Source organism: Alnus glutinosa, chromosome 1 (assembly GCF_958979055.1).
Source record: "Alnus glutinosa chromosome 1, dhAlnGlut1.1, whole genome shotgun sequence".
Classification (NCBI taxonomy): domain Eukaryota; kingdom Viridiplantae; phylum Streptophyta; class Magnoliopsida; order Fagales; family Betulaceae; genus Alnus; species Alnus glutinosa.
In genome coordinates this window covers 4,585,636-4,596,929 of record NC_084886.1, presented here as the reverse complement: position 1 = coordinate 4,596,929, position 11,294 = coordinate 4,585,636, and the positions used below count along the sequence as shown (strand labels likewise).

Sequence of the window (11,294 nt, the reverse complement as noted above, 5' to 3'; positions counted from 1 at the left end):
TTGTATTTATTTCATTTTGTGTGGACTGTCATAGTCATTTAATTTTTTGGGTCCATAATTAGTTGAGCTAATTTTGTGGACACTTAAAGAAACATGTACTCTCTACCTATATATAAATGGAGTGGGCTCATTAGCCTTCGTTATGTCAATCGAAAAGACACAAATAAAATTGATTTTTCCTACACGTACTCAGGCATCCAACGAGGAGACATAATGATGTGAATGGAAAACTTATCCTCAAATAACAATGTAGGTACGTATGTTATTCTCTCATACTTACGTGCTATATATGAATTAAGGAAGAGCATAATTTTACTGATTCTAATAATTGGTATCATAGAATATGTAGTGATCATTATTTGTACGTACGTGTTATTCCTATATTACGGACACTTGCATTCTATTTGCTTGGATTGCAATTAGCCAATTACGAACGTGATTGTAAGTGCTATTTGTATGTTATGCGTTCTCTCTCGGTGTATTCAAAACTTGTTCGTAGCAAAAACATTTGGATGTGTTTTGAAATGCATATTTGCATTTGTTTTGTAAGTGGTTAAATGACGACTTATGCTGTTTAATATAATTAAATGAGAAATTGTTGTATTTATTTCTTTTTGTGTGGCTTTGCAGAGTCATTTAACGACACAGACAGACCTTCATGCTTCCTTTTCATTTCCTTGAACTTGGGTTCTGATTATTTTGTAAGACAAGTGCCAAAATTGCTTGAATCTAACAGTAGTGTGGAAGAGAACTCTTGTGACTGCCTAGCTAGCCTCTAGATTCCTGAGGATCTCTTGATTTTGTGTGATTCATAAAAATGAAATAGTTTAGCTGCCATTGCATTAGATATTAAATTTTAAAAGTGTAATATTAATTGTCGTCTAGATTTGAGCATGTATTCTGAATGGTATATAAACATATGAACAATGCAAAACCTGTTTTTTTTTTTTTTTTTTTTTTTTGGGGGTTTGGTCCCAATTCCCAATATTATCATGATCAACTTGTTAAAGTGATATCATTCCTAAAGTTCGATCCGACGTGGATATTGATGGAGCACTCATTCTCACTTAGCTTGTCACGTACACACATGTTCGATTCTCTTGTTTTTAATCCCTAGCAAGGGGTGGGATGGAGATTTCATGAAACTGGGGGCAACTCGATCTTTTTTCCTTTTCACCCCTCTGTACGTAAAGGATGCATAGATGAGGGTCGTCTCTGGTATCGTAGCTGCGCGCTGCATGAAAATACACAAATCAAAGCAAAAGAAGAGTCGTATTGGGACCTTCTCACCATAAAGCAAAGCGCTTCTCCCCCCATGTCACGTTCGAAACCAGCTAATTAAAGCTCTCTCTCTCTCTCTCTCTCTCTCTCTCTCTAGGTTCGAGAAAGTGCAACAGAATCCCAATCCTACCTATAAAGAATACCAACCATCCCTAACCCCATGAAGTAAAAAACCCCTCAGAAAAATTCTTGCCTTAGTTTCCGGCCTTCTCTAGCTACTTTTCTTCTTAATTTCCTCCACTTCTTTTGTAGACCACAGACATCATGTGCAACGACAGTAGTGTTGTTCTGTTTTTTCCTTGATCTGTGACGTCCTTCAAGTACAAGGCCTCTTCTCTTCGCCCAGCTGAGAAATAAAATATCGATATATAGATATAAAGGATCGATGGGTGGAAGTAATAGTACTAGGAGTCGTAGTTCCTTGCATTTCAAGGTCTTGTTTGGAGCACTTGCATTGGTGGGGGTTGTTTTTCTTTTCTTGGTCGATAACCAGGAGAGTGGAAGAGGAAAGATGGCTCCAACATCTACGACGACTCACTCCGTAGGAAATTTCAAGCATGCGGATGTCATGGGTAGAGAGAAGCTCGTCGACCATCCAGAGTTAGATTTCAACTACATCAGCAAAAGAAAAGTTCCCAATGGACCAGATCCTATCCATAACAGGTACATATTTATTTTATTTATCAGCAAGTTTATTTATTTATTTATTTATTAATTTACACTTATGTTCGTACTTACGATCATGAAATTTCATTCACTAATTATCAACCGACACATTAGTTTGTAAAGAATTTGTAAGAGAAATAGAAGAATCAGCTAAAAGATGAAGTTAGCATAAAAAACTTTAGTTAAGGTGAGGGATAATAACTTTACTTATTTGCCAAATTTATTGGTTGAAAACTTTTATCACAATCTTACAAGTCTGGCTAATTATAATTACTAAGCTTAATTTGTGGAATGATCCCTTTCAACTACTACAATCTATTTATAGATATTTTTTTTTTTTTTTCCCTTGTCTCGTACTTGTTTGTTACTCCCTCGAGTTCAAATTTTCCTTTTTATTTTTTATTTTATAAATATTTGTTTTGATATAATTTTAATGACTTTCCAACTTAAAAGGAAAACATTTGAAACATTTGAAAAAAAATTTCAAAACATTTGTGCTTTTTCTAAGAGAGCCATTTTTTGGGGACAGGAGTAATATTAAACTGCCTGCAATTATTCCCTCAATTGTCTTTTGCATATCTTTTTTTCTTTTCTTTTTATCTCGATATGTTGCTTAAAATATAAACTGAGGATTCCATGCTTCGACTGTTACATTGAGGAGCTGCTTTAAGTTCTCAAGTTTCTTTAAAATATATATATATATGTTATATACAGTATATTAATTAACCCCCAGACAGCAAAAGGAAAAGAAAGTTGCCTACACACTTTATTCCATCCCCTAATCATGATTATTCAAAGCTATTAATTAAACATTTCATTTGATTCTCTACATATGAAATGAAGCCTTCAAGCTTTTCAGGGTGCCTTTCTTGTCGCTTTAAACAATATTTGATAGGTTAAAGCAGTTATTAAGCTTATCATTTTTTATCGATTTAAACTTTTGAAATAAATAGTGAACATTATTTTCGTTATTTACCTTTATGTTTTAATTAAATATTCTACATATTAGCTAGCTAGGCGAGCTCTCTATCTGCATAGTAGCCGCTCAATATATTGCTTGAAATAAAATACATTCAATTTGTGTTAATTAACCCTGTCCATGAACCTGCTTTTGGCTCCAAATGGTACCAATATTTTACAAGTTAATTAATTAAGCTTCAAGAACTGGGAATTTGATTCTGATCGATCCTTGTTTTTTTGCTTTTCTTTTCAGGAGAACTGGGAACTCTGGGCGACCTCCTGGTCGAAACCAGCGAGCAAATGCTCAACAAGCTCCAGGAACCTTAAATTGAAGATCAATTTGGCACAGGCATGTATGTATGTATGTATGTATTTCTTAGAAATGGGTCTATAGAAAAAAAACTCCTGAAAAAACTCGAGAAATCCACGCATGCATGCATGCAAGTCTTATTTTGGCTTACAGTACTTGTTTGTTTGCTAGCTAGCTAGCTAGGGGGAGTAAATTAAAGATCGAAACGGAAGCTTGTCGCAAACAAAATACGCTCACTAATTTCGTTTTACTCAAAAGAGATTTTTAGCAGCCATGCATATGGATATGCATGCATGCATGCACCAATCTGTGTGTATGCATGGAATATATAATGGCTTTAATCGGTTTGTTCGGAATCGGAGTTTCAAACATATTTAATTATTTAATTTTATCCTATTAATTAATTAAATTAAATTAAATTAAAGAAGTGGGATGAGTTCCAAAAAATAAAGCGAGTCCCACCCATTAAAGGTGCTTCCACCTGTAAAAAAAAAGGTGCGGTTGTGTACGTACGTTAATGGTCTTTTTTCTGTGGGATTCGATCTTTGGTGGAGGTGCTCGACTGTTTTGGTCTTCGGTCCATTCAAACTTGTTAAAACTGCATGAAGATTCTTCTAGCTAGTCTCGTGGCAATCAAAATACATAACGAAAAGGAAGGATTAAAAACAAACAAAAATAAATAAAGGAAAAAAGAAGGAACCATGCCACCACATGTCCATACGGTCATTCTGTTCAAAGTGAAACTTAAAGGAGGCATACTGGAGCTTTTTACTTGCTTTTCACCTTTCTTGCTTGCTCTGTTTTGAATGGATTGAGAAGCACTGACTGGGCCCAAAGTAAATAAATCAGATTCATTTTCCTAATATTGGATAAAGGAACACTTTTTTAAATGCACATTTTTTCAAGTATCACTAACATTAATTATCATTAAATTTTGAATTTATTACTATTAGATTTTAATGTCACGTACACTCCGAATTTTGATGCATGTGAGACAGCTAGCCAAACACGAAGCTAGGCGTCCTCAAAAGATTAAAAAAATACTCACGAATGTGTTCAAACAGGTCCAATTGGAGCCCAGCCCGCAAACGTGGGCCGCAGTTCCCCCCCCCCCCCCCCCCCCCGTTTAAATAGGCTTGTCGCAAACCACTTCTGGAACGTGTTGGACTTCGTTTGAGGCCTCATTCTACCACCAAAATCAAGCCCAATCTAATTACTTGACACGAAATGTGGAAAATTGTTAACAAAGATCACGTGTTAAACTCAAAAACTTTTTTCCCTAGTTAATATATGTTTAAGATTGCATTAATGCTAAACTTTAGCTCAACGCACTTATTCAAAAATGGCTTGAATCTAATTTCAATAGGAACCGAACTCGGGATGTCAAATTCGTGTTTTATAACAGCTTATTATAATTTTAATAGGTTCAATTTCAACTAAAACTAAATACAAGCGAAATTCATACGTGATAATTTGCAACAAAAGGGAACCTTAGTTATGGTCCTTATCTAATAACTCTCTTTTTTATACGAGCTAATACATATTTGTGATTTATTGAATGAAATATTTACAAAAAAGAAAAAAATTCGTTAAATGTTCAGCAAAAACTCATACAATACCTACTTTAATTTGGACTTGAAAAGATTTTCATTAGTGTTGCGAATTTCTCCTGGTAGGCAATTTTAAAAGAAAAAGAAGAAGAATGACCAGCAAAAAGAAATTAGAAAATAAATAAATAATTGCACAAGAGAGAATTAATATAAAAAAAAAATAAAAAAAATACACATATTCCCTCAAACTACTATTCAATTATCAATATTCTTCCAAATTATCAATTCTAATTTTGTCAATGTTACCCAAAACCAACAAAAACACAAAAATAATCCTAAAAACTTATTCAATAGAACAAAAATATTTTTATAAATTCGAAAAAAAACTCACCGAACCCTTCGAAAGTGTTCTGGAATGCCAACCTGCGCGGGGGTGAGTAGATTTGAACCATCCAAAGGAGGAGCTGGTGTGACACGTGTCGCTCCTTTTGTATGATTTTGACTCGGCGCAGCCACCGGAGAGAGAAAACCTTCGCTCCTTACAATATTGACGAAATAAAACCAAAACCAAATAATTAAAAATGCTTAAAACAAATCACATTTCAAGAAACATCTTAATCCCGCATTTCATTTGCATTTGAGTCTCATTTCATCGCATTTCGCAGCCTATTTCCTTTGCTTTACTCCATTTCCCTCTTCTTTTTCTCATTCACATAAATGCGGTTTTGAATTTATTTTCCCATTTTTTTTTTTTTCCAAAAGAGAGAAATTGAGAGAGAGAGAGACAGAGAAAGAGAGCGCTAAGAGAGCGAGGTATGCTCGAAAGGTCGTACCCAAAGCGATCGTCAAAACGATTCGTTTCGTTCTCCGCCTCCGCGTTTCGATCCGAAACCCTAACTCTACCATTTCACAGATCCGTTTCGAGTAAATCGGAAATCTCGGAGATCGGTCGAGCCGAGTTTTTGTACGCGGCTTTTGATCAGTGAAATCGGCGATCTCGGCGGCGCGGATCTGGGCAGGAAGAGGGAAATTAAGAGAGACTAAAACGATGCCGTCGCATGCGGATCTGGACCGTCAGATCGAGCATCTGATGGAGTGCAAGCCGTTGCCGGAGGCGGAGGTGAAGACGCTGTGCGATCAGGCAAGGGCGATTCTGGTGGAGGAGTGGAACGTGCAGCCGGTAAAGTGCCCGGTGACGGTGTGCGGTGATATCCACGGCCAGTTCTACGATCTCATCGAGCTGTTTCGGATAGGAGGGAATGCGCCCGATACCAATTATCTCTTTATGGGCGATTATGTAGGTGAGTATGCCACAATTTTATCTTTATTATTTTATTTTATTTTTTTGGAGTTATGCTTTGCTTTGATTTGTTTATTTTGGGAGTTTTTTGGTGCGTGTTTGGTAATAATTTACTGGAATAAATGCCTTTGCTCTGTTTATGGTTGAATTTGTATTGGCAAGACACTTAGATGTTGAACATAATATGGTGGCTGTTGTTAAGTACTTTGATATATGGAGGCCGACTTTACATGTTTTTTTTTTTTTTGGGAAACTGAAAAAGAAAAATAACTTTCCTTCCTTTTCAATCAGTACGATTTTTATTTGTTTTAAAGCTTGATTAAATGAAAAGTTGTATGCAAGATTCTACTGCAGTTTGGTTAGCGCTCAAGGCTCTCTGCTCACCATTTAGTGCTAATAAACGGTTTATGGTAAATTGTTTCAGCTTGCTTTGTGTTGTATGTGAGATCCTTGTAAATTCTTACTATACTGTATAAGAGATACTGTAAAGACAGCCCATAAATTGGATTACATGGGGATAATTTTCCACATGCTACAAATGAGCGATGGGGCTTAGGCTCAAAGATGCTAAGACATCCACAGTTGTATTATCTAGGGAATGAGGGGGTGAATTCAATTTATTTTTGGTTGATACTCGCTAGATTCGTAGGAGCAAGTTTTAATTTTGCTTCTAGAGTATCATGCAAAGATGAACGTGATACTATAAGAAGATCTTCTGTACAGCTGCAAAGCAATTCTTGTCTTTTACAATTTTCGGTATTCAAGAAGCATTTGAATGGTTGTCTGTGTGCAAGGTGTTACTTTTGATGTCCATGTGATGTCTAACAATTATTCTACATTTCAATGAATAAGTGATGTATTTCAGTTGGAGGTGTTGCAAGGTCATGGGAAAGGTTGAAGAGGACAATATTACTGTTGAGATAATAGGTTGGATTGTGTTATTCATGACATACGTTTTCGTGTGTGTGTGTGTGTATATATATATATTCAGTCCCCGCTTTTCATCTTTCCAGATTGTTTCTATCTTAATCCTCCCTATGGTTCTTTTTCATCGTATAACAAGGAGGCTATTGTGGTCATTGTTAGTAAACCCTGTGTGATGTGAGTTGCAGGTTTGCTATGCCTGTTTGAAGTTTTCCTTTTATGGATGTACTAGCCTTTCTTATTCTCTTGGTTACATCTATGCAGATCGTGGGTACTACTCAGTGGAGACTGTCACACTTTTGGTGGCTCTGAAAGTTCGTTATAGAGATAGGATCACAATTCTTAGGGGGAATCATGAGAGCCGGCAAATAACTCAAGTGTAAGACCTTTTCTTGTTTTCGGTCTGTAATTGATGATTTAGATATATTAAGTTGTATTCTGGTCAAAGCACAGGAAGTTGTATTTATATCTTAGTAATGGACTCCAGCATGTGTCACTGTTACTAAATGTTTGAGGTTTGGGATGACAAATGTATTTTAATCCGTTTATACTTAAACTATATCTGTATAACTCTCCCCTTTCCCCCTTTTTTTTGTGTTCGGGTTGGGGAACAACCCCCCCCCCCCCCCCCCCCCCCCAAAAAAAAAAAAGAAAAAGAAAAAAATTGGGGTGTGTGCATGGCTTGGGTTTGTTCTTTTGACGTGGTGCTTCTTTGTTATTGCCTTCTATCAACAGTTGTGGGCTGCAAGATGGTTCAATGTATAGTCAGAATGTTTAGTTTAAGAAATGAACCCATTTTGATATTGCTGGAGGTAATCCTGTGTACTACAGAAGAGAGTTGTTTGATATTGTTTGCCTATTGCAAGAAAAACTTAAGTCAATAAATAGTGATATAGCTAAGCTCAATGGTGCTGCACGGATAATTGAAATAAGATTAGGGTAAAAATTGCATGCATTTAGTTAGTGTATGATGGCTTATTGCTGGGCAAGATATATGGTTCTAGATAAAGATGATTGGTTAAATACCAAACACATACTGAAATATATGAAAGAGAATTATTTGATGTCACCATGAGCTCCCCCCCCCCCCCCCCCCCCTCCCTCCCCTCCTTTCACACAAACACATAGTGCACTTAATTTGGTAGAATTCTGCCTTATTTTTATTCATTTCTCTCTCTTTTTTTTCCCCCTTTCAGGTATGGTTTTTATGACGAATGCTTGAGAAAATATGGAAACGCCAATGTGTGGAAGTACTTCACTGATTTATTTGATTATCTACCCCTCACAGCTCTTATTGAGAGTCAGGTTTGAGTTAGATATGTTGCTGATAGTTTAAGAGTACTAATGTCATGACAGCTTCTGACTCCCACTATTGTTGTAGATCTTCTGTTTGCATGGAGGTCTTTCACCATCTTTGGATACGTTGGACAATATTCGAGCCTTGGACCGTATACAGGAGGTATGGGCATCATTGCGCGTCTCACATGGCTACCGTTTGCAACTGTTTATTTGCATTGGAGTTAATTTTTTTAGCAAAAATTTTGAGACCAGGCATTACCACTGTCTGAATGCTGATATTTTTACCTACTTATGTATGTCAAAATGGCATCCAGTTGCCTTCTACTCCCTCCTATTCCTTCCCCATGAAAATGATATATGCATTCATGACAGTTATTGCATCATTTGTTTAAATAAACGTGTTTTCTGACTTTTCGTCTCTGTTATTCTGCACTTCATGTCGCCCTTGTTTTGTGTATGAGCAGGTTCCGCATGAAGGACCAATGTGTGATCTCTTATGGTCTGATCCAGATGACCGCTGTGGGTGGGGAATATCTCCACGTGGTGCTGGTTATACGTTTGGACATGATATAGCTGCTCAGTTCAACCATACCAATGGGCTGACATTGATTTCAAGAGCCCACCAGCTTGTCATGGATGGGTACAACTGGTGTCAGGTGTGCGAACCCCCATTGCAATGAGTTGGAATTTTTTTTAATTTTTTATTTTTCCCTGTCTGTTAACTTTTATTTCCACTTGTTTTCTAGGAGAGGAACGTGGTGACAGTATTTAGTGCTCCAAACTATTGTTACCGTTGTGGGAATATGGCTGCGATACTGGAAATTGGGGAGAATATGGACCAGAACTTTCTGCAGTTTGATCCAGCCCCTCGACAAATTGAGCCAGACACTACACGCAAGACTCCCGATTATTTTTTGTAATTTCATATATCTGCCTGCTGCCTGTAATCCCTGTTTTCTGCTGTGCTATTGTAGATGTGTCTTTAAAAAGAGGAGTTCTTTTGTTTAAGTTGAGGGTTATCATCAACATGATTCTTTTGTTTGGAGTTTGTGCTGCTGCTGCTTTATTGATTTCCACAAGAAACTCATAGGAGAACTGACAGAAGCCACTAATGGCCTGTTTTCTTGTATATTTTCGGAAGGAGGAAGCGGCAATAACATGGTATATTTGTTCTGTAATTTTGCAAATTTAAGTTAGAGAGCAGATTTTTGAAACTGTTGTCATTTTACTTGGTTTCCATTTTTGACTGCATAAATTGGTAACAATTTTGGAGAATTAGAACGTGTATGGGTTTTTTCCCTGAGCATTCTTCGGCATTTGTTCAAAAAGTTTTACCCCCAAAATTTGTGTGGACAATTTACTTTTGAGACTTTTTCTCACAATACGGAAGGGTGCAAGTATCATCGGTTCTCTTTGAGGGTGAAATTTTATGAAAGAAAAAAGAAATATAATAGCTTCTTACCCCGACGGTGTAGCCACTACCTGCATGATTATGTCTATAAAGCAGACTTTTACAAGATTGTTTGAAACGGGAAGATGTTTGGACTTGCTGGTTGACAAGAGGGATAGAAGGAAAAGACAAGAAAAAAGGAGTATGAGTGGGATGGAATATGGATAGGTTAGAAAAGATGTAAACATCTAAAGCAAAGCTGATTAATTTACTTAGAATTGCCAAAGCCTAGTTTTTTAATGAAAGAAATTCTTGTGGCTTTTTTTTCCTTCTTTTTTAATTTTTTTTTTAATTTTTTTTAATTTTTAGGAAAACTCTCATGGCTTTAGGCCATCTTCAGCAGTTGGAATTAAAATAGCTACTCAAAAAGTATAAATCTCTACTTTAACCACTGGCTATCTTAAAAACACTCCAACAATAATCTCTATTTCATTCTTCATTTTCTTAAAATATAGTTTTTTAATCATTTTCTTTATTCTTTATTTTTTTTTCATTTCTCCCTCTCACTCTCCGGTCTCCCCCAACCCCAACCCATCTCCCCAACCCCAACCCGTCTCATTTCTTGAGCTGATGAGGATCGGCGAGCGTCGAGATGATCGGCGACAAGGAACCAAAACCTGGATGAATCGAGGATCTGGCGGGCCCCGGCAGTGACGAGCTTGGTGTTGACGAAGACGAGCTCATCGGCGAGGTCTTGGGTGAGAATGACGACGTTGCTGGGGATGGTGGAAAGAAGGGCAGCGGCGGTGAAGGAGAGGGAAGGGGTCGGTGGTGTTGACCAAGAGGGGCGAAGAGTTTCGTTGGGCATCAGGATCGGGAGGAACGAAGAAGGAGAGTGGGAGATTGAGAAAATATTAGATGAGGGACAGAGAGTGACAGAGAGGGACGAAGAGCGATCAGAGAGGGAGAAAGATAATAAAAAAAAAAAAAAAAGTCTAAACACATGAACAGTGAATAGCCAACATCGTGAACAGTGAATAGCCAATGTCGGTTATTTACTCTTCATGTGATTAGAAAAATAGTTAAAATAACAATTCTGTTGGAAAAGAAAAAGAAAGCAAAAAAAATTAAATTTGACTATTTTGACTAAAATAGCAAATCTGTTGAAGATAGCCTTAGTTGTGTTTGCAAAGAAGTTCCGACTCCCACGAATCGAGATTGAGGCCCAGATATAAAATATTACAAAAATCTCGGATGCCCATGTGAATGACGTCGATGGTGCATTCTCTCTCTTAAATAAAAGTTCTACACTGAGGAAAAGAAAACCAAACAATGTTTTACAACTTCAACTTACAATAATATTACAAAATATAGATTGAAATGGGTGAAATACTTTTTGTCTGGACAGTATATTTAAAATGAACGACAGATCGTAATAACACATAAAAAATCAAAATAAAATAAAATACAAAGGGGCCAAATAGGTGGTTCGTCAACCCTTCAAACAAACAGGCAATTGGGTTGGTGAATGATTTTTGTCACTCCCAACGGCTGTTTTGAGGTTTGCTAAACCATTCTTTCTTTTACTACAGGAATAGTTCGATCACTTCCAAA

At 36.8% G+C, this 11,294-nt stretch overlaps 2 protein-coding genes across 2 annotated transcripts; both read left to right on the top strand.

Moving 5' to 3' along the window:
• The first annotated feature begins 1,214 nt into the window (after positions 1–1,214).
• LOC133858578 (CLAVATA3/ESR (CLE)-related protein 25) lies at positions 1,215–3,369 on the top strand. The gene is made up of 2 exons (XM_062294058.1): positions 1,215–1,944; positions 3,161–3,369. The coding sequence occupies exons 1-2, from the start codon at positions 1,667–1,669 to the stop codon at positions 3,237–3,239; spliced, it is 357 nt and encodes a 118-aa protein (XP_062150042.1). The 5' UTR covers positions 1,215–1,666; the 3' UTR covers positions 3,240–3,369.
• Positions 3,370–5,478: 2,109 nt separating this feature from the next.
• Positions 5,479–9,504, top strand: LOC133867452 (serine/threonine-protein phosphatase PP2A catalytic subunit). The gene is made up of 6 exons (XM_062304223.1): positions 5,479–6,068; positions 7,256–7,370; positions 8,188–8,296; positions 8,373–8,450; positions 8,755–8,946; positions 9,037–9,504. Exons 1-6 carry the CDS (start codon positions 5,816–5,818, stop codon positions 9,208–9,210), a joined length of 921 nt encoding a protein of 306 aa, XP_062160207.1. The 5' UTR covers positions 5,479–5,815; the 3' UTR covers positions 9,211–9,504.
• Positions 9,505–11,294: the final 1,790 nt, after the last annotated feature.

What these genes read in the sequence shown, in the direction of transcription:
- LOC133858578 (XM_062294058.1), top strand. Translation starts at nt 1,667, where the DNA reads ATGGGTGGAAGTAATAGTACTAGGAGTCGTAGTTCCTTGCATTTCAAG. An exon ending in CCAGATCCTATCCATAACAG is followed by an intron (nt 1,945 to 3,160) that starts GTACATATTTAT and finishes TTTTCTTTTCAG; the next exon opens with GAGAACTGGGAACTCTGGGC.
- LOC133867452 (XM_062304223.1), top strand. Translation starts at nt 5,816, where the DNA reads ATGCCGTCGCATGCGGATCTGGACCGTCAGATCGAGCATCTGATGGAG. An exon ending in AGCCGGCAAATAACTCAAGT is followed by an intron (nt 7,371 to 8,187) that starts GTAAGACCTTTT and finishes TCCCCCTTTCAG; the next exon opens with GTATGGTTTTTATGACGAAT. An exon ending in CAGCTCTTATTGAGAGTCAG is followed by an intron (nt 8,297 to 8,372) that starts GTTTGAGTTAGA and finishes CTATTGTTGTAG; the next exon opens with ATCTTCTGTTTGCATGGAGG.